At 43.1% G+C, this 21,099-nt stretch overlaps 3 protein-coding genes across 3 annotated transcripts; all 3 read left to right on the top strand.

Annotated features, from left to right (window-relative positions):
* The first annotated feature begins 3,961 nt into the window (after nt 1–3,961).
* Nucleotides 3,962–11,630, top strand: LOC307081691 (E3 ubiquitin-protein ligase RNF12-B-like). The gene is made up of 4 exons (XM_079744950.1): nt 3,962–4,086; nt 8,497–8,714; nt 9,430–9,534; nt 9,635–11,630. The coding sequence occupies exons 2-4, from the start codon at nt 8,546–8,548 to the stop codon at nt 11,233–11,235; spliced, it is 1,875 nt and encodes a 624-aa protein (XP_079601076.1). The 5' UTR covers nt 3,962–4,086; nt 8,497–8,545; the 3' UTR covers nt 11,236–11,630.
* A 1,498-nt stretch (nt 11,631–13,128) lies between these two features.
* LOC307081446 (E3 ubiquitin-protein ligase RLIM-like) lies at nt 13,129–19,189 on the top strand. The gene is made up of 4 exons (XM_079744624.1): nt 13,129–13,259; nt 14,445–14,662; nt 15,374–15,478; nt 15,577–19,189. Exons 2-4 carry the CDS (start codon nt 14,494–14,496, stop codon nt 17,514–17,516), a joined length of 2,214 nt encoding a protein of 737 aa, XP_079600750.1. The 5' UTR covers nt 13,129–13,259; nt 14,445–14,493; the 3' UTR covers nt 17,517–19,189.
* Nucleotides 19,190–19,596: 407 nt separating this feature from the next.
* On the top strand, nt 19,597–20,609 carry LOC307081894 (glyoxalase domain-containing protein 5-like). Its single transcript, XM_079745265.1, has 4 exons — nt 19,597–19,662; nt 19,844–19,996; nt 20,141–20,296; nt 20,375–20,609. Exons 1-4 carry the CDS (start codon nt 19,606–19,608, stop codon nt 20,492–20,494), a joined length of 486 nt encoding a protein of 161 aa, XP_079601391.1. The 5' UTR covers nt 19,597–19,605; the 3' UTR covers nt 20,495–20,609.
* Nucleotides 20,610–21,099: the final 490 nt, after the last annotated feature.

The raw sequence follows: 21,099 nt of genomic DNA, 5'->3' as shown, positions 1-21,099 counted from the left end.
GACATCTACGCACCCCTCCTCCTCATCTGTTTTTGTATGCAGAAAATGGATGTCCTGTTGTTGCCGTCCTTCATACACTGCCTGGCTTATTTCAAGAGGGGAAACGACAAGTAATGAGCCTTGTTTGAGCCCAAGACATATTTTCAACAGGATGGGACCATTTTGTAATCGATGACATATCAAACATTGTCTTGAGCCTTCTTTTTCTTCTCTCAATGTTGCAATGACTCCCCATTTTGTTTTGTTTTTTATCAAGCTTTTCTTTTCTGGAGTTTAAAGACCAACTGTTGATCTAAATTTACAGGATAATGTTTGCCAATTCACAAAAGCTCCTACAAAAGAGTATTTTTGTCAATGTTGATGTACAGGGACATGCAATATTTGCAAAAAAAAAAGAAAAAAAGAATTATTATCTTAAAATCAATGTGCCAAAAGTAACAATGCTGTGTAAATGACCTCTTATATATGTGTGAATATTGGCTATTCCTCTTTTTTATCCATTTGAATATTGGCTGCTCGGGTCAGAATATCCTGATAGTGACTTGCCGCTCCTTCATTTTGGACTTTTCTCACCTCTGGCGAAAGGCACCAACCAAGCTGTCAGTGGTAAAAAGCCACTCACTAAACCAAAACAGAAAGACTCTGAATTCTTCTTTCCCTCTCGTTGTTTGCCAAATTCAGTTTACCTTGACATCTGCCTGGCTCTGAGTAGCTTAAAAAGGGTTAAAGAGAGATTATTATTATTTTGAAGGCTACTGTGATGGAAGATGAAAAGGGTAATGGGGCTGGACCGACAGGAGAACCGCAGAGTTTTTGCAGGGGGTGGGGGGTGGGGGGCACTTGAAATGAAAGGCGACTTATAAACTTATTTGTCAATGCAGGCATTAACGGTAAATGCAATCATGACATAATGTTCTCTGCAGTCAGATTTCATGTGAATGCATAAAAGGTGAGAATGGAATCAGTAATATTAATGAAAGGAAGTGTCTTTACATTTTTACTCCGCATGAAATTTCTGTTATTTTACTGCCTGATTTGTTATTTTGGATAGAAATTTGTTTAATGAATATAGTAGTCGTTATATAACAAGTTAATTTGGTCTCTATTTCTTTCATGTATGAATCATATAATGTCAATAGAAGCAAAAGGTCCCCAAACCAGTCATATGAATTACAGTCTGGTCATATTTGCTCATATCACATCCGAACATCCATAGTAAAATGGGTTCTGAATCCATATAATCAGTTGTAAATTGATGGAAAACAAGACTATCATAATGTTTGTAACAAAAGGCAATTTTAATGTCACCCTATTGCAACAAGCGTATGCGATTATGTACATTTTTCAAAATAAAAAAAATAAAGAAATACTATTAAGACATACTACATTAAATGGATATTGTAATTCAGATACACTGTATGGTAGCAGTACCATACAAAATGTTTTATAGATTAATTTAATACTATATGCATTCATACTACCAATAGCAATTTCTTGAGAATAGAAATACAGAGCCAATACAATCACTTTTTGCTGCATATTTTAACTACAAATCTCCTTTCAATCTTCCTAGACTGTATGCCTTTAATTTCCTTCTCCAATATCTGTTTAAACCGAGCACTAATTAACTACAACTGCATGAAGATGTGCCAACATATCGACACTTGATTTATGAAAAAAGCCTTGTCACTTTGGCTATGGTAATTCTGAAGCACAGGAGGATGGGGGATGGATCTCTTGCAGAAAGGCAAGAATCATAATCAAACTGTTCTGTCCATGTTTATTATTTTCTCTCTCTGTGCCATACTATTTTGGTTGTTCCTTTGTCACTAGTGTATCAGGGTTAGGTCCAAGACAAGCTGCTGAAGGAAAGCGCCACACTTAGTCTGCCTTCACTCATTTCTGCCTATTGTCAAATTGAATGTACTTTTCTGTGTTCATAATTGTCATTTTCTTTGTTTCTTTTTTTTCTTTTTGATGTGCCACTGTTGAGCTGCCTCATGTTAATGGTGCTAAGAAAGTTGACAATTCGTTTTTTTTGGTTTTATTTCATTTTCCCAGAGATAACAAAAAAGAAATGCAAAATACATAAGGTACCTAACCCTCTTTATGAATGTATATTATATTGTTATTTTATGTTTGATGTGTTCACACCATGATTCAATGAAATTATTTGAAATTACTTTGGTCTTTTCATTAAAAGAATACCGAGCTTTATATATACTGTCTAGAGTCACCAGAAAGGATCTTAATGAACTCTTGACACTACAAAATCTTGTATATTTTTTGTGTGCCAATTTGTAACATATTTTGTAAGTGTATATTTTTCTTAGAAAGTGCTGTGAAGTATTTGTGTGTGTGAGTAACCTTTTATGCGCCTCTACAGGCAGTGGAAAGGATATACAACGACAAGTTTCTGGTTTTAAAAACCAAAATATGAAAGTATTGACAGAAAACTAGAAATATTTACATTTTGTTGGAAGTTTTGTAATAAGACCATGATCTTGTTGTGAGAGTGTTGTGTTACTGTGCAAAACACAAATAAGCAAAGAAAAAATTACTTGCAAAAAAATCTCATTTGTGAAGAATTTGCTGTTTTATAGATTTTCATGTAAATTATTTGAGTATAATTTTTTTTTGTTTTGTTTGTTTTTGTTGTAACTGTTGCAAAGGTTTTAAATATTTGTGATCAAGCCTGTATGGTGATAATGTAATATTGGTAACTTGCTGAGTTTTGTAATAATGTTTATGGAGTAAATATACAAATTAAAATACGATTTTGAATGCTGCTTTCTGAAGAGAGTCGGGTTGTGTTTTTTCCACTTATGATAAATTACATTAAATGACGTGCATTCAAGAAAAGTTCTTTCCAGGGCGTCTTTATGCCTTAATGATTGCGTCAAAGAAAGACGAATGATTGCATAGAGTTTAAATGTGTTTAACATAATAATCAGTTAAACAAATAGCAGAATAGAGTATGTTAACATATTGTTTAAATAACACAATTGCAAGTTCATGGTTTCATAAGGAGAAGGAAAGCCAACTACACACGATACCAAGGTGTTAATATGAGGATTCCTAGACAAAAGGCATGTCATTTCTGCCCAACTCCTAGCTTGGCTCATGTTTTTTTAATGCCATAACTAATTAGCACACAGGGTCAGGCATTGTGAGAGTGATTGCTCATCCATAACTCTGCTGCGGTCTGCTGTGGAACACATTTTGGCATGCTTAATTGGAGTGGAAGATTCAGCCTCACATCATAAACACACCCTGTGATGTGCTCCCAAAAATAATCAGTTAGTCAGGTATTATCAGCTTTCTTGTTGCTCTTAAGTCATCCATAGCGAATAAGGGGGGGAATTAAAGAAGACAGCATGTATTGTAATGTGTGGTGCAACTGATCAGGCAGCATGTCATATGTTCCAGTCCAGGATCCGGATGCCTGGTGGCCCCTGAGTTCTCTAATTGAGTAAATTGTGTTTTTAGAGAGAGCAGAATGTTTTAAAATAAGAAAAAAGGGAAGTAGCAGAAATTGACTTATCTTGTGCAACCAGAGCTGGTATCCAGCCAAGTGATACACAAAAGGTTTCCAGCTAGTATAACCCTTCATTCTATATGATTTTGTTGAGTAAAAATATGTACAATTAATTAAAGTTAAACGGGCTACTGTACTGATAATCATGAATACTTTTTTTTTGTCAGATACATATAGCCATTGAAGAATTGGCATGCTAACAACACCAGGGGCGGTTCTGGGCACGGGCGAACCATTTTTTGATGACACGCTGGGGGTGCCACGAGCAGTTAAAAAAAAAAAAATCATCTGCGCCCTCATTGGCGCCCCCTCTGGATGCAGGCGGACCTGCTTGTTGAGAAGGTACCGGGCACAGACGGACTGAAACCGAAACAAACATCTCCTTCCGTACTCATGCTCTCCCCTAGTTTCCGGAATATAAACAGCTAAGCTTTATACAAGAGAAAATGGACTTCTGAGATTGCCCACTATTATCCAAGCCAAATCCGTAGTGTTTTTTAGAAACCACGTTGAAGTGCGTCCAAATAAGGCATTAACAGACTCGACAGGTAACATGAACACCACTTGCTCTACACTGTTACGCCCTACTATGTATAAAATGATCAATAGTTCGCCGGCTAACGCTAAGGTAGTGGTCATCATCGTCATTAGTATTGTTTGACGTCGCTGGTTCAGGCTTACGTTTGCTATTCAATTCGGCAGTGTGTTCAGCACAACCTGTGCTAATATGACCAATTCCCGGTCTCACATGGACTCTTCAGACTCAATAGATTACTGGCTTTGCGTCTTTCAGTCGAGTTAGGCCATACATGTGTGCACAGGGACGTCACTAGGATTTAGAGGCTGGGGGAGCTTGTGGTGTGTTCCTGAATCCTCGGACGCCAGCCTTCCGACTTTTTACCTAATTTCCGGTCTCTGAGCATTCATAGCGTTTCCGTTCGTCTTTGTGATTGTGTCATGAAATTGGCTAGTCGTTGTTTATTGTTAGATACATTCGCCTCTTTAGCAAACCAGCCCGAAAACAAACAACACAACTTTACATTGTATGCATGCACAGCAAGACCTTGCAATGCATGAATTGGTGACCTGAAGTGGTCGAGTTGTAAAAACAAGCCAGGGGGGATGGTGGATTTTAACTTTTAGGGACAGATCATTTGTGCTGATGACATTGGATATGGTGGGAGACCAACGGTGTAATAATTATTATTATTTGTATAACTATTATTATTATTATTATTATTATTATTATTATTATTATTATTATTATTATTATTATTATATTATTATCAGTGTTGGGACTAACGCGTTATTAAGTAATGCGTTACAGTAACTACGTTACTTTTGCCGTAACGAGCACTGTAACTAATTACTTTGTCAAAATCAGTAACGCGTTAATCGTTACTGCGATTTAAACAGGCTCGTTACTCGTTACTTCACGTGCATAACCCAGGAATACAGTTTCCGTGGTGGACGTGAAGCGGACGTGAGTCATGTGACGCAGCGACGCACAAGTAAATGAATTAAAACAATGGCGGCAGTTGACGACAGTCAAGGCGTTGTATTTCTCATGGAAATATGCACATTATTTTTCCTTTCTGACGGTAATAGACATAAGGAATATTTTGGTGACCTGTCATCTATGTGGAGGTTCGAAAACTCTAGCCACATCAAAAACTAGCAATTCTAATCTGATGAAACATCTTCAGAAACAACACGCATCTACCAAGCTAGTTGAAAAAGACCCTGAAGGTAACACTGGTGATGCTGCTGCTAACGTCAGCTCCGCCGACGCTAAATGAGAAGCCACTCCAGCCAAACAACGAAAGCTTGATTTTACAAAGCCTATAAGTCTATAACCCAGACACAGCTAAACAAATGTATGGACAAAGACTGATATAGACATAGACATACTAACATAGACTACTAAAGCACTTTATCCACCATTATTGATTTCATCAGTTGTTTTATTTATCTAAATGGCCAGAGTGGAGGAAATATTATTTTTGTTAAACATTAACTATGTTTGTGAGGCTGAAAGTACTTTTTATTTATTTAGTTTCTCTTTGTGAGGCTGAAAATACTTTTAAGTTTGCCCATCATTATTGATGATGAGGTCTCCAGTTGGTGGAGTTTAGCTGTTTTGTGTTAAGGTTACAAAGAACGGATAAACCTCACTGTGTTTACATTGTAAACATCTATTGTATCAGTTTTGCACTATTATTGAGTCCTACAGTTGCTAAATGGTCGGAGGCACAGTTTAATTTTTGCACTGCCAAAACTATACTTTGTACCTGTTTCAATGGCTACAATAAATATGCCTATCAAAAGTTTCAAAACATACTGTATGTTGTGTTTTGTTGATCCACTGCTTCATCGTAGTGATACTGGGTACAATGATCAAATTTTACAGTTGTTTTGTCGAACACTATGCCACATCAACCCCAAAATAATTGGTGTGTGCATTTGTAGAGGGTTGGAAACAGTTGGAAACAATGGAAATATTTCATTCATTTGCACTCACACTACTACACTGCTATGGCACGTTCAGGTCACTAGGTGGCGCATTGCGCTTGTGGTAGGATAGGACTTACATGTAAGCAAGCCAGAGGACTGGCAGCCTCCCTAACTATCCAGTTAGGGAGGTCCATTGCCACATTAATACATTAATAAGATAATTCAGAAAAAAAAGTTACTTTCCCTAGTAACTAGTTACCTTGAAAGTAACGAGTAACTTAAAGTAACTGAGTTACTTTTGAAAGAAGTAACTAGTAACTGTAACTAAGTCACTAATTTAAAGTAACTTGCCCAACACTGATTATTATATATTTTATCCCAAAAAAAAACCCAGCTGATCGGACGCATCACACGATTCGGAGGCATGCATCACATTTAAGGACTTTAAAAACAGATTCTTCTTGTTCTTTTTCAAAAATGCTTTCGGCAGAGAAGGGAGACTAGCGTTGCTCACGGGTTAGAATGAAAGGGAGAAAACGGGACAGAGTTGCCTGCGGAAGCGATGTCTAAGATGCAGAGACAGCTTCACGCTACCAGCGTCTGTCTCGGGGATGGGAAGAGGAGATGGCTGTTTCAGAAGGGGGATGATTTTGATCATTTTAATTCCAAAGGGGTATGCCATCCCCCCTCATCCCCCCTCAACTCGAGTGCTGGGTCCGAGCAAAATTAAAAGTCAAGAACACACTAATGAAAGATATATAAATATGACAAATAATTATGAAGGAAAGGATGTTGATGAAGATGTTCCACTTATTGCAATACTGTGCCTCGGCTTTCAGGTGAGCTGCAAAGCAATGCCCGAATGTCATGTTCAGTATGCTATAATCGGGATTCTTGCTCTCAACCTAAGGATCACCTGTACAAGGCATTATCCCACTGAGCCACTGATAAACCTGAACTGCAGCCTCGTTCACATGGTCAAAATGTCTATTGATAAGCATACAACATCCAGAAACCTACAAGCACACATTTCTCAAGTGAATTCAGGGCTTTCTTAAAAGCGTATACCTGAATCTTTGCAATTCTGGGGAAATTAAACCTTTGTAGTCAAGAACACTAACGGAAGAAATCGAAATATGACAGAGTTAATTATGAAGGAAAAATGGTTACCGAAGAAGTTCCCCTAATGCCATACTCTGTCTTGGCAGTCAGATTCTTGGAAACGAATGAGTCGGAATGTTGTCTGATGAATTTCAGGAGTTTTCGACTTACGGTATAGGCTGCAGCATGACTTTTACAGAATTTGAGGGAAAAAAAAAAAACGTTCCAGAAACAATAGGGGACCAAGCAGCTTCACTGCTCGGACCCCTAATAAATCTCTTCACGGGCGCAGCCATTTTTGTTGAGAGCGCCATCACTACTCTCGGTCTACTCTCAGAATTCCAAGAAATGAAGACAAAAAGGGGGCGAGAAATGCCTCAAGAGAGCTGGGAGATTTCCCGACTTCCGACTCGGAAGGCTGGGGTCCGAGGATTCAGGAACACATCATTAGCCCCAGCAGTGCTTTTTTTCAACACATCTTTGAAGTGGTTCTTTAATTCATCATTTATTATGAATTGGCTAGTCGTTGTTTATTATTTAAAAATAAAAGAGTGTTTTCTGGCTCACTCTCTTTTCTTTACTTGCCTTAAGACCTCCTGTTTCCCTCTCCTGAGTCTTCAGGATGTCCTCCTTTTAACAACAAATTAAAGAGTTGGTTTGATTTAAGTCTACATATTGGGGTGAGTTCAAGGAAAATAGGTTAGAAAATGTATACATCAATGCAATTTTAATCCAAATTAAAGGCAACTTCTCATTGTATTAGTATTTATTTCAACTCTTTGTATGGCGATGTATATTGTATTACGATTTCCTTGACAAAAAGATTTTTTTTTTTGTAAAGGAAAAAAATAAAACTATATATATATTTTTTGTAGGTGGGGCTTTTGAACATCTTGTGGGGGCTTAGCCCCCCAAAATAGGCCTAACGACGACCCTGCGTGTGCATGTGTTTGTGATTTTGCGATATCCATTTTGTCTGTATGTTGTAAACAAACGATACAGCCTGCGTTGGAGGTGTAGGCTCTCCATACATTTGGCTTTAGATTGCATTATATCTCGATCTATTTAGTAATATATGTCACATTACAGATCCAAATGTAATTTAGAACTGGGTGTTGATTTTCTGTAAACCAGAAAATGCTGTAAAATTGGTAAGCTTAACGGGGCAAATGGTTAATTCGGGTACGTGCATATTGAGTGTGATGTAGTCCATGATTCATCCAAGCTTTGTACAAACCCTGGAACGATAGTTCTTTATATCATTATTTATAGCATCAAATGTTTGCCATGTCTCTGCTGTGATTATGAACCATCAGTAGATCCTTTGAACATCGCTGATGACATTTCTCATTTTTCCCAATACAGCAAGTGTTGAAATGACCCATTGCTTCTCTTTCCCACAGTAACTGGATCCTGGTCGCGGAACCTTGACCTCTCTCCATTTCTGTATCGATGGAGGGGTCTGACGGCTCAGAGCAAAGTGGCAGTGACCAGTCAGAATCACAGCGGCGAAGACAGTTGGACCGCCTGGATAGGGAAGAGGCCTTCTACCAGTTTGTCAATAATCTTAGCGATGAAGATTATCGCCTCATGAGGGACAACAACCTTTTGGGCTCCCCAGGTAATAAACACTCATCTGATGGTGTCTAACATTTTTAACCTGAGCCCCAATGTTGCTCATGTGATGATGTGTTGATTTGAACTTCTGATGAGCTATGATTATGGGCCACAAAACAAACCAGAGGCAGGTTCTCACCAGGCATGTGACAAGCTCATTTGTGTATCAATGTATTTGTTGTCTTGTAGTTCTATGACACATTCACAGTATTGCTATTGCATTGGTTTAACAGCCTGGGTTCTGGATTGCCAGTTAGCCATCTTCTAGTTAAATATTATTGTTTTTTGGGACATTTCATTAAGGAAACAAGTCTTTGGTTTTAGTACATTGACACTATTCTAAACAAGCAGCAACCTGTGGTCTACTGGGTGAAGACACCGTCCATTTCTGTCCCAGGACAGTGGGAGGGGGAATGTAAGTTCTGCGCATCCTTTAGCAAGGCAACGTGCAAGGAGAGAGCTTTGAATGGGCAGTGGCTTGTCCTGGTAAGTCTGGTGGCTTTCAGTACTGTCCTGTTTTTGTGTAAAACAAAAGACCAAACTGCTCTACAGGCCGATCCAATTAGAAACATTTGTTATCTTTTTTGTTGGACATTTTTGCAATGCATATAGGTCAAGCAAGTCTACATTGACAGTGGTATTTGTATGAGATGTCTGCAGATGAAACCTAAGACCACCAATGCTTGACAAAAACATTTAAATAACATTTTTTTCCCTAGGTGAGGTAACAGAGGATGAGCTTTTGAGTGTACTTCAACAAATCAAAGATGGTCCAGAACCACAGAATAGCAGCCCCAGCATTGAAACTGGAGAAGCCACTAGTGGTGAGTCTACAAAATGTTTTTTTTTTAAAGTGGTTGAAATTAGCAAAAAATCTTCAAGCCAAAATATATTTAAACTATCCCTCCTTCCATATTGCCATAGAAACCCCAGGGGGCTCAGAGGACTCTTCCAACGGTGACACGCTGTTGGACTGGCTGAACACGGTACGGCGCACGGGGAACACCACGAGAAGTGGTCACCGCGGCAACCAGTTATGGCGGGCCGTGAGCCAAACGAACCCGAACAGCGGCGACTTCCGCTTCAGTCTAGAAATCAACGTGAATCGCAGCCTGGCCGAGCAGCAGGCAGCAGCGGCGGCGGAGGGCGGGCAGGAGACCCCGGAGGCTCCAGGGGCCACAGGGGAGGTCGCGGCAGCCGGGGTGCCTTCAGCAGCTGTGCCTGCAGCAGGAGTGACTTCAGTAGGGGTGACTGCTGCAGGTGGGACTACAGCAGCCGGGCCTGCAGCAGCAGGTGTTCCTGCAGTAAGGGTGACTGCCGCAGGTGTGCCTTCAGCAGGTGTGCCTGCAGCAGTGGTGACTACACCAGCAATACCTCCACCACCGGTGCCTGCATCACCAGTGCCTGAGGCCGAGGCTGAGCCTGAGCCACAGGCTGTGTCCATGGAGGTGGAGGAGGTGGTTGAGGAACCAGTCGTAGAAGAGTTGGCTGTCATAGTGGAGCCAGAGCCTGAATTTGATGATGCTGTGATGCAGGAGGTGCTACTAGAACCCCTTGTCCCTGCCACCACCGAGCCCCCGGTCCAGTCTCCCCCTAGCCCCCCCCAACGTCGAGCACAAAGGAGAGCCCGCAGTCCCAGTCCAGAACCCCGCAGAACCAGGGCTCGCACAGCCCGGAGTCGCTCCCCTCTCAGCCTGGAGCGGCTGGATGGTCTTCCTCACCTTCGCCATGCCCCCCGCCCCGTCCCGGCCCCTGTGGCACCTGCCGAGGGCAGCTCTAGGACTCGACAACACGTGCCCTCTAGGCAGAGCAATCCTGAGTATGAAGCGCAGCCGGCAGCGGTGGAGGCGGCGCCCGCGGCGGAGGCCCCGAGTGCAGGACCTCGGCCAGGCGAGTACCGCCAAAGAGACAGCATTGCGAACCGCACGCGCTCCCGTTCCCAGAACTCAAACAATACCTTCCTGTACGAGAGTGAACGGGGCGGCTTTCGTAGGACCTTCTCGCGCTCGGAGCACGCTGGCGTGAGGACCTACGTCAGCACCATCCGCATCCCCATCCGGAGGATCTCCGACGCCGGCCTGGGCGAGGCAACCTCCATGGCGCTCCAGTCGATGATCCGTCAGATCATGACCGGCTTCGGTGAGCTCAGCTACCTCATGGACTCCGACTCAGAGTCCTCTGACTTAAACCGCGGAGCCGGCACGCCCGCAGAACCATCCGAGACCCTCAACAACCCAGAAGGCGCGAGCGCGCCTGTGGCGGAGGAGCCATCCGTGGGCGCCGTTAGTGCAGGGGAGGCTCGGACAGTGGAAAGGGACTTAGAGGAAGGCCTGACCTCCGGCCCGGCCGGGAGGGAAGGCGCGGTTGGTGGCGGAGGCGGGCGCTTCAGGGCTCGGCCCAGACCCCCCATCAGCATGGAGGAGCCCAGCTCTCTGCCGTTCCTCCGGCTCGCCCACTTCTTCCTCCTCAACGACGACGACGCAGGGGTTGACCAAAGAGCAGATCAACAACCTCGCGACGCGTAACGGGGGGAGAGGGACTTAGAGGAAAGCCTGACCTCTGGCCCGGCCGGAAGGGAAGCAGTCCTTTCCACTGCCTCTAGAAACTAATTTACTACAGGCAGTGGAAAGGATATTCGACGACAAGTTTCTGGTTTAAAAACCAAAATATGAAAGTATTGACAGAAAACAAGAAATATTTACATTTTGTTGGAAGTTTTGTTATAAGACCATGACCTTGTTGTGAGACTGTTGTGTTACTGTGTAAAACACAAATAAGGAAAGAAAAAATTACTTGCAAAAAAATCTTATTTGTGAAGAATTTGCTGTTTTATAGATACTAATGAATAATTTTGTTTTTTCTTTTGGTTGTTTTTTTGTAACTTTTGCAAAGGTTTTAAATATTTGTGATCAAGGATGTATGGTGATAATGTAATCTTGGTAACTTTCTTAGTTTTTTAATAATTTTTATGGAGTACTTATATAAATAAAAATACGATTCTGAATGCTGCTTTCTGAAGAGAGTCGGGTTGTGTTTTTTCCACTCATGATAAATTACATAAAACGACTGTGCATTCAAGAATACCTCTTTCCACGGCATCTATATGCCTTACTGATTGCGTAAAAGAAAGAAGAATGATTGCATAAAGTTTAAATGTGTTTAACATATTAATCAGTTAAACAAATAGCAGAATATAGTATGTCAACATATTGTTTAAATAACACAATGGCAACTACATTGTTTCATAAGAAGAAGGCACGCCAACTACACGCGATACCAAGGTGTTAATCTGAGGATTCTGAGACAAAAGGCATATCATTTCTGCCCAACTCCTAGCTTGGCTCATGCCATAACTAATTAGCACACAGGGTCAGGCATTGCGAGAGTGATGCTCATCCATAACTCTGCTGCGGGCTGCTGTAGAACACATTTTGGCATGCTTAATTGGAGTGGAAGAATCTGCCTCACATCATAAACACACCCTGTGATGTGCTCCCAAAAATAATCAGTCAGTCAGGTAGTATTAGCTTTGTTGTTGCTCTTAAGTCATCCATAGCAAATAGGGCGGGGAATTAAAGAAAACAGCATGTATTGTAATGTGTGGTGCAACTGATCAGGTAGCATGTCACATGTTTCAGTCCAGGATCCGGATGCCTGGTGGCCCCTGAGTTATCTAATGTACTAAATTGTGTTTTTAGAGAGAGCAGATTGTTTTAAAAAAATAAAAAAAGGAAGTAGAGGAAATTAGCTAATCCTGTGCAGTCAGCCAAGTGATAGGCTACACAAAAGGTTTCCAGCTAACCCTTCATAATATTTGATTTTGTTGAGTAAAAATATGTATAATTGACTCAAACTTAAACGGGCTACTATTCTGATCATCATGAATACTTTTTTTTTGTCAGATACATACGCAGAAGATTTGGCACACTCATAACACAAATATGTGTGAGCTATCGGTTATTGACATGAGATCATTGGATTAAAACTGGCAAATCAATAGGCCTACTTAAAATATGTTCTACAATGAAAATATCAATAACTCAAGACTAAAGAATATCACATTCTAGGACCACAAGAAAATTCCGATTTGCCATACGTTTTTCCAAAACAGACATATCATTTAAGAAATGTATAAAGCAACACATTTCTTGTGACCTATATTTGACGTTTGTATTAGGCCTAATCAGTTGACGAATGTTACTAGGCTACCATTATTTAAAAACGTGAGTCTTGAAATACGCGCACACATCCTATCTTCTGCTTGTTCGATTGTCATCTATAGCAGTTACGTGTCGATGTGACATACGCATTATATTTTACGCCCGCACCGTGGCGCTATAGTTTAGTGAAAGTACCCGGAATTCCGAAACAAACGTCTCCTTCCATACTCATGCTCTCCCCCAGTTTCCGGAATATCACTGCTAAGCTTTATACAAGAGAAAATGGACTCCTGAGATTGCCCACTATTATCCCAAGCGAAATCCGTAGTGTTTTTTTTTTAGAAACCACCTTCAAGTACGTCCAAATAAGGCACTCACAGACTCGACAGGTAACATGAACACCACTTGCTCTACACTGTTACACCCTAATATGTACAAAATGATCAATAGTTCGCCGGCTAATGCTAAGGTAGCGGTCATCATCGTCATTAGCGTTGTTTGACGTCGCTGGTTCGGGCTAACGTTTGCTAACACATTTTAATAATGTATTTGTAGAGCGACGCCGTTGCTTGGTGAGAGTTCAATGCGGCCATGTATTCCGCACAACCTTTGCTAATGACGTGTTATAGTTTAAAGACCAGGGACGCGTTGGTGTGAACAGCTGCTCGTCCCCAAGTTGCACCTTTTAGCCACAGATGAGTAGCACCGCTATGCTAACTCCAGGGTAGCTCCTGGGTTGTTACAGGTTGATGGCTCGTATTGGTCACTTGAATATAACCAGGTAGCCCACGTTAAACTACGGGTCATTGGAGGGTTGGTTGTGTTATAACGATGTGGAAGTAAATGTATGGAAAGGTTTTCTATTGAGCTTTTCGGAAATGGCTGTGGGAACGGGTTGTTGTGCTAGCTAATAACAGCTAATGCGATAGAAACTTACTATGGGCTGAGAACCAAAGCTAGGTGGCTAAACCATTAGCGTAGCAATGGCTGGTTGGATGATGCCATTTTGTTTTGTGTTTTTTCTCAATTACGACAAATTCCTTGTCTCACAGGGCCTTCAGACTCAGTAGATAACTGGCTATGCGTCTTTCAGTCGAGCTAGGCCATACACGTGTGCGTTTGTTTGTGATGTTGCGATATCCATTTAGTCTGTATGTTGTAAACAAACGATAGAGCCTGCGTTGGAGGTGTAGGCTCTCCATACATTTGACTTCAGATTGCATTATATCTGGATCTATTTAGTCAACTGTCAAATTACAGATCCAAATGTAATTTAGAACTAGGTGCTGATTTTCTGTAAAGCAGAAAATGCTGTAAAATGGGTAAGCTTAACGGGGCAAATGGTTAATTCGGCTACGTGCATATTGAGTGTGATGTAGTCCATGATTCATCCAAGCTTTGTACAAACCTTGGAACGATACTTCTTTCTATCATTATTTATATCATCAAATGTTTGCCATGTCTCTGCTGTGATTGAGAACCGTCAGTAGATCCTGTGAACATTGCTGATGACATTTCTCAGTTTTCACAATACAGCATGTGTTGAAATGACACATTGTTACTCTCTCCCACAGTAACTGGATCCTGGTCGCGGAACCTTGACCTCTCTCCATTTCTGTATCGATGGAGGGGTCTGACGGCTCAGAGCAAAGTGGCAGTGACCAGTCAGAATCACAGCGGCGAAGACAGTTGGACCGCCTGGACAGGGAAGAGGCCTTCTACCAGTTTGTCAATAATCTTAGCGATGAGGATTATCGCCTCATGAGGGACAACAACCTTTTGGGCACCCCAGGTAATAAACACTCATCTGATGGTGACTAATGTTTAAATTGAGGCTCAATGTTGCTCATGTGATGATGTGTTGATTTGAACTCCGGATGAGCTATGATTATGGGCCAAAAATCAAACCAGAGGCAGGTTCTCACCAGGCCTGTGACAAGCTCATTTGTGTATCAATGTATTTGTTGTCTTGTAGTTCTATGACACATTCACAGTATTGCTATTGGTATTGCATTGTTTTAACAGTCTAGGTTCTGGATTGCCAGTTAGCCATCTTCTAGTTAAATATTATTGGTTTTTGTGGACATTTCATTAAGGAAACAAGTCTTTGGTTTTAGTTCATTGACACTATTCTAAACAAGCAGCAACCTGTGGTCTACTGAGTGAAGACACCGTCCGTTTCTGTCCCAGGACAGTGGGAGGGGGAATGTAAGTTCCGCGCATCCTTTAGCAAGGCAACGTGCAAGGAGAGAGCTTTGAATGGGCAGTGGCTTGTCCTGGTAAGTCTGGTGGCTTTCAGTACTGTCCTGTTTTTGTGTACAACAAAAGAGGCCAGGCCGATCCCATTAGAAACATTTGTTATCTTCTTTTTTGGACATTTTTGCAACGCATATAGGTCAAGCAAGTCTACATTGACAGTGGTATTTGTGTGAGATGTCTGCAGATGAAACCTAAGACCACCGATGCTTGACAAAAACATTTAAATAACATTGTTTTTCCCTAGGTGAGGTAACAGAGGATGAGCTTTTGAGTCGACTTCAACAAATCAAAGATGGTCCAGATCCGCCGAACAGCAGCCCCAGCACTGAAACTGGAGAAGCCACTGGTGGTGAGTCTACAAAATGTTTTTTTTTAAAAAGTGGTTGAAATTAACAAAAATGTTCCAACAAAATATATTAAAAAATCCCTCCCTCCATATTTCCATAGAAACCCCTGGGGGCTCAGAGGACTCTTCCAACGGTGACACGCTGTTGGACTGGCTGAACACGGTACGGCGCACGGGGAACACCACGAGAAGTGGTCACCGCGGCAACCAGTCATGGCGGGCCGTGAGCCAAACGAACCCGAACAGCGGCGACTTCCGCTTCAGTCTAGAAATCAACGTGAATCGCAGCCTGGCCGAGCAGCAGGCAGCAGCGGCGGCGGAGGGCGGGCAGGAGACCCCGGAGGCTCCAGGGGCCACAGGGGAGGTCGCGGCAGCCGGGGTGCCTTCAGCAGCTGTGCCTGCAGCAGGAGTGACTGCAGTAGGGGTGACTGCCGCAGGTGGGACTACAGCAGCCGGGCCTGCAGCAGCAGGTGTTCCTGCAGTAAGGGTGACTGCCGCAGGTGTGCCTGCAGCAGGTGTGCCTGCAGTATGTGTAATTGCAGCAGGTGTGACTGCAGCAGGAGCGCCTGCAGCAGGGGTGACTGCACCAGCACTACCTCCACCACCGGTGCCTGCATCACCAGTGCCTGAGGCCGAGGCTGAGCCTGAGCCACAGGCTGTGTCCATGGAGGTGGAGGAGGTGGTTGAGGAACCAGTCGTAGAAGAGTTGGCTGTCATAGTGGAGCCAGAGCCTGAATTTGAAGATGCTGTGATGCAGGAGGTGCTACCAGAACCCCCGATCCCTGCCCCCACCGAGCCCCCGGTCCAGTCCCCCCCTAGCCCCCCCCCACGTCGAGCACAAAGGAGAGCCCGCAGTCCCAGTCCAGAACCCCGCAGAACCAGGGCTCGCACAGCCCGGAGTCGCTCCCCTCTCAGCCTGGAGCGGCTGGACGGTCTTCCTCACCTTCGCCATGCCCCCCGCCCCGTCCCGGCCCCTGTGGCACCTGCCGAGGGCAGCTCTAGGACTCGACAACACGTGCCCTCTAGGCAGAGCAATCCCGAGTACGAAGCGCAGCCGGCAGCGGTGGAAGCGGCGCCCGTGACGGAGGCCCCGAGTGCAGGACCTCCAGAAGGAGAGGCCGCGGGTGCAGAAGGTGGGGCAGGGGGTCGGCGGCCTCCCACCATCATGCTGGACCTCCAGGTGCGTCGCGTGCGGCCAGGCGAGTACCGCCAAAGAGACAGCATTGCGAACCGCACGCGCTCCCGTTCCCAGAACTCAAACAATACCTTCCTGTACGAGAGTGAACGGGGCGGCTTTCGTAGGACCTTCTCGCGCTCGGAGCGCGCTGGCGTGAGGACCTACGTCAGCACCATCCGCATCCCCATACGGAGGATCTCCGACGCCGGCCTGGGCGAGGCAACCTCCATGGCGCTCCAGTCGATGATCCGTCAGATCATGACCGGCTTCGGTGAGCTCAGCTACCTCATGGACTCCGACTCAGAGTCCTCGGACTCAAACCGCGGAGCCGGCACGCCCGCAGAACCGACTGAGACCCTCAACAACCCAGAAGGCGCGAGCGCGCCTGTGGCGGAGGAGCCATCCGTGGGCGCCGTTAGTGCAGGGGAGGCTCGGACAGCGGAAAGGGACTTAGAGGAAGGCCTGACCTCCGGCCCGGCCGGGAGGGAAGGCGCGGTTGGTGGCGGAGGCGGGGGCTTCAGGGCTCGGCCCAGACCCCCCATCAGCATGGAGGAGCCCAGCTCTCTGCCGTTCCTCCGGCTCGCCCACTTCTTCCTCCTCAACGACGACGACGAGGACCAGCCGCAGGGGTTGACCAAAGAGCAGATCGACAACCTTGCGATGCGTAACTTTGGCGAGAGCGACGCCCTGAAGACTTGCAGCGTGTGCATAACGGAGTACGCGGAGGGCAACAAGCTGCGGAAGCTGCCCTGCTCCCACGAGTACCACGTGCACTGCATCGACCGCTGGCTCTCGGAGAACTCCACCTGTCCCATCTGCCGCCGGGCTGTGCTCGTGTCGGCCAACAGGGAGAGCGTGGTGTAATGTAATGTAACAGAGCTTCAGTGTAGATACAGAGATACAGCGGGCGGTGGCACTCTGACGAGACGTGTGGGCCTTCCTCTTCATTCAGTTAGGGTATCTAATGCCTCATTTCTGTGACAGGTGGTTGGGAAATTATTCCCCAGCTTTGGTTATTTTAATTTTATTTCCCCCCACGTGTTTGTACACCCCTCCCCCCCCCCCCCCCCCCCCCCCCCCAAATGCAGTGATGAGCGGTGGCTCCGGATGCCTGGCAGAATAGTGTCGGCGGATATGTCTTATGGTTAGGCGGCGGTGCATCTCCGGTATTTATTAACCAAAATTTTGTTTTTATTCTTAGTGATCTGCTTCTTTTCCCAATTGTCCTAAGCCAAGGCGCTCTATCCCAGGGTCTGTCCGTTTTGTCTCTTAATGACAAAATTATTACTTTACAGGGACTACAAACCAGCTTGTAGTTTCAGCACTTCATATTATAAAATATTTTGTATTAGCGCTCATATGTGCCTAATAGACCGTGACTATTATTTATTCCCATAAGTTTGAAAGTGTTTTGAAACTATTTTTTCACTGCATGCAGTTAAGAAGAGTCATCGCCTGAAAGTCAAAAGTAAAAAAATTGAAGAGATACTTTCCATCAATATAACGGTGTTTTGGTTGTGAGAGTGACGGGAGTGGGATTTGAGTATATGGGTCATGAATAAGAGTATCCCATAGTTTTTCATATCTATAAATACTCAGATTTACACGGAGCTGATTAAACATCTACTTGGACATGGAACTCCTAAAGGATGCTATGTACTGTCAATTTCCCTTCATATGTCAAATGTAAGAAAGAAAGTATCAATATTTTTTTGAGAGGCATGAACTGTCAAATGTTGAATTCTTTTAAATACAAAATGTAGAAGGTTGTACAGTATTTGGGGCAAGACGTGCAAAAAAGTTATTTTGGAATGTTTGAGTTTATTTTGGGATCTTATTGCATCTTTATACACTATCAAGTACAATTATTTCCATTTCTGCAATTAGAGATGTTCCAATACATGCATTAATTTAACACCAGGTTTTAAAATAAGATTTTTCTTTATTACTAAGGTCAAGTATCAAGAGTAGGTCAGAACAAGTACTTTCCATCTACTTTCTGCAGAAACATACATTATGGGATGTTTCCCGTCACACGTGTTGGTTCTCTTCAATATAGAAGACTGTTTTCAAACATCTCGTTCCCATCACCTTGATACTGCCATAATTCTTTGTAGCTGTGTAAAAAGAATGTATTGGAAATTGTTCTCAGACTTTAAAATAAAGTAGTCTGAATCGGTAATGGCATAAAGTGCTATTCGTGTATCTCTAGCTACATGAAATGAAGTGTCGGTAGGCCTGTCCGACTGCCGGTTGGGTTCAGGTCTTACCTCAGTGTACCATTCTTCCATTCCTAACCTGAGATGTTTTGAGTGTAAAATTTCTTCCCTGCGGAAGACTCTTAAGATGTTTACTCACTCTGTTCCCGTACTGCTTCACGTGTGAATGCTCCATATCTGGAATGTCGGTGTGCAATACTTAAAGAAAAAAACACGAAACCTGAAATTAGATAAACACAAACCATAATATAAATGTGTATAGTATTCCTTAACTATTGTAGACTGTTAAGATCGCTTAAATAAATACTTGTTACTTTTTGTGTGTATTTTGTTTCAATTAGTTCTGAACGTGATGTGATTGGAGGACGGTATGGTAATATATTTCCACATGAACTGGCATGTTTTACAGTTTCATATTGGGAAATGATAAATGCTCTGTTATATAATTTGACAGGTTTTCTGTGGAGTTATTGATTAAGCGGACATAACAATTCTGGTCTTATTCACAAAGCAATTGGTAGTGTCTCGGAAGGTGTTGGTGTTTAACATGCTGATATATTCATAATTAGCCTTCTTATTAATCCTGCTGATATGGCCTCACCAATGCAAATAATATGGAGGCTTCTGCGTTCTATATCAGGTATAACATTTGAGCCGTTACCAGATGTGGTGTCTTACGGTAATGTGCGTTTTAAATTGCAGCAGCCAAATAAGGAAGTGAGTAAGAAAAAGAGATGGCGCTCCGGACGATTGGGAATCGTTTCTCTAACTTATATTTGGCCTATGTCAAGGTATGTTGAGATCAATTGATATCTTCAATGTGGTCTCATTGATCTAATATTAATGGGTCAACGTTGAAGAATAATACATGTGATGTACATTTGAGAAGTCGCCTCATACATCTGGGTAATAGCTATGCGGTTGTGTGTACAGAGTACCGTAATTGCTGCATTTTATTTTAATATTGTGTAGACCCTCTCTACGACAACATTACAATGCCGACCTCAAAGTTCGTGTCCCGTTGAAGTGAGTCATCTGGACCATTTTGTCCTAACAGTGAAAAGTGTGCCGGACACCATCAACTTCTACTCTGCAGTGCTTGGCATGAAGGTGATCACCTTCAAGGTATTGTGTTTCGGGTATAAAGCTACAGTTTATTTAATTTCCACTAGGGGGCAGACTCTGATTATTAATGAAAGGAGTTCTTCTCAAACAACAGACAGACATGTGTTCGTATCCTATCACAATGCGAGTCTCTTGTTTCAACAGGGGGATCGTAAGGCCCTGGGTTTTGGACAACAGAAAATAAACCTACATCAAGTTGGCCAGGAATTTGAACCCAAAGCCAAATTTCCGACCTCAGGCTCTGAAGACCTCTGTCTAATTACAAAGACTTCTTTGCCTACAGTTGCTGCACACCTGCAGGTATTGTCCCTTTGCATATTGAAGGATGTAGTCTGTAATGTGTTGACATGTCATATTCACCTCCTTTTTCCTTTCAAGGCATGCGGGGTCCAGATTGAGGAGGGCCCAGTGGAGAGGAGTGGAGCCGTGGGCAGCATAAGCTCTCTGTACTTCAGAGACCCAGATCACAACCTCATAGAGATCTCCATTTACAAGTAGGCACGTCATCACGAGAAAAGCCCTACTTAGAGAATCGTCCATAAAACTATAATGCTAATCAAAAACATCAATATTTTTGTTTGGGATTTCTCAATAAAAAAAAATCTGATATGTATTTGTTTTGGCATGGACTTTTATTGTTACATACAATAAAAGCCTAATGTGGTGAATGAGTTGAACCAGACAAAGACAAAGGCAGACCTTTCCTTTTGTTGATTTGTAGTGCTTTATTAAACATGGGAAGTTTTCTGGTAGTGACAATGTAGACCTAATCGTCAATTCCAAAAAGATTTTATTAAGTTACTTACCTGAAATCTGCGAAAGACGTGAATGTGAAGGCGTATTATAACACACGGACACAACAATGGTTTACTATAATTCATTCATATAGGGGTGCATTAGTTCCTTCCTGGCAGGTGTGTAGTCACTTCATTGTTGTAAGCGAAACATAAATTATGAATTGTGTTAAAGGTTATAAAGGGATCAAGTTTAAGGTCTCTCACCAAAAAAAAAAAAGGTGACATTACAATCCTTTAATCTGTTCATTTTAATCAATGCTTTGATAAGAGAGATGGACGGTGATTAGTTTGAGGGACAATATAAAG

The sequence above is a fragment of the Pollachius pollachius genome (assembly GCF_949987615.1).
Source record: "Pollachius pollachius genome assembly, chromosome: 10".
NCBI lineage: Eukaryota > Metazoa > Chordata > Actinopteri > Gadiformes > Gadidae > Pollachius > Pollachius pollachius.
This window is presented reverse-complemented; position numbering and strand designations above follow the sequence as displayed.

Coding starts and splice junctions, on each gene's coding strand:
- LOC307081691 (XM_079744950.1), top strand. CDS start 8,546: ATGGAGGGGTCTGACGGCTCAGAGCAAAGTGGCAGTGACCAGTCAGAA. Junction 8,715..9,429: donor CAACCTTTTGGGCTCCCCAG/GTAATAAACACT, acceptor TTTTTTCCCTAG/GTGAGGTAACAGAGGATGAG. Junction 9,535..9,634: donor AACTGGAGAAGCCACTAGTG/GTGAGTCTACAA, acceptor ATATTGCCATAG/AAACCCCAGGGGGCTCAGAG.
- LOC307081446 (XM_079744624.1), top strand. CDS start 14,494: ATGGAGGGGTCTGACGGCTCAGAGCAAAGTGGCAGTGACCAGTCAGAA. Junction 14,663..15,373: donor CAACCTTTTGGGCACCCCAG/GTAATAAACACT, acceptor GTTTTTCCCTAG/GTGAGGTAACAGAGGATGAG. Junction 15,479..15,576: donor AACTGGAGAAGCCACTGGTG/GTGAGTCTACAA, acceptor ATATTTCCATAG/AAACCCCTGGGGGCTCAGAG.
- LOC307081894 (XM_079745265.1), top strand. CDS start 19,606: ATGGCGCTCCGGACGATTGGGAATCGTTTCTCTAACTTATATTTGGCC. Junction 19,663..19,843: donor TATATTTGGCCTATGTCAAG/GTATGTTGAGAT, acceptor AATATTGTGTAG/ACCCTCTCTACGACAACATT. Junction 20,297..20,374: donor CAGTTGCTGCACACCTGCAG/GTATTGTCCCTT, acceptor TTTCCTTTCAAG/GCATGCGGGGTCCAGATTGA.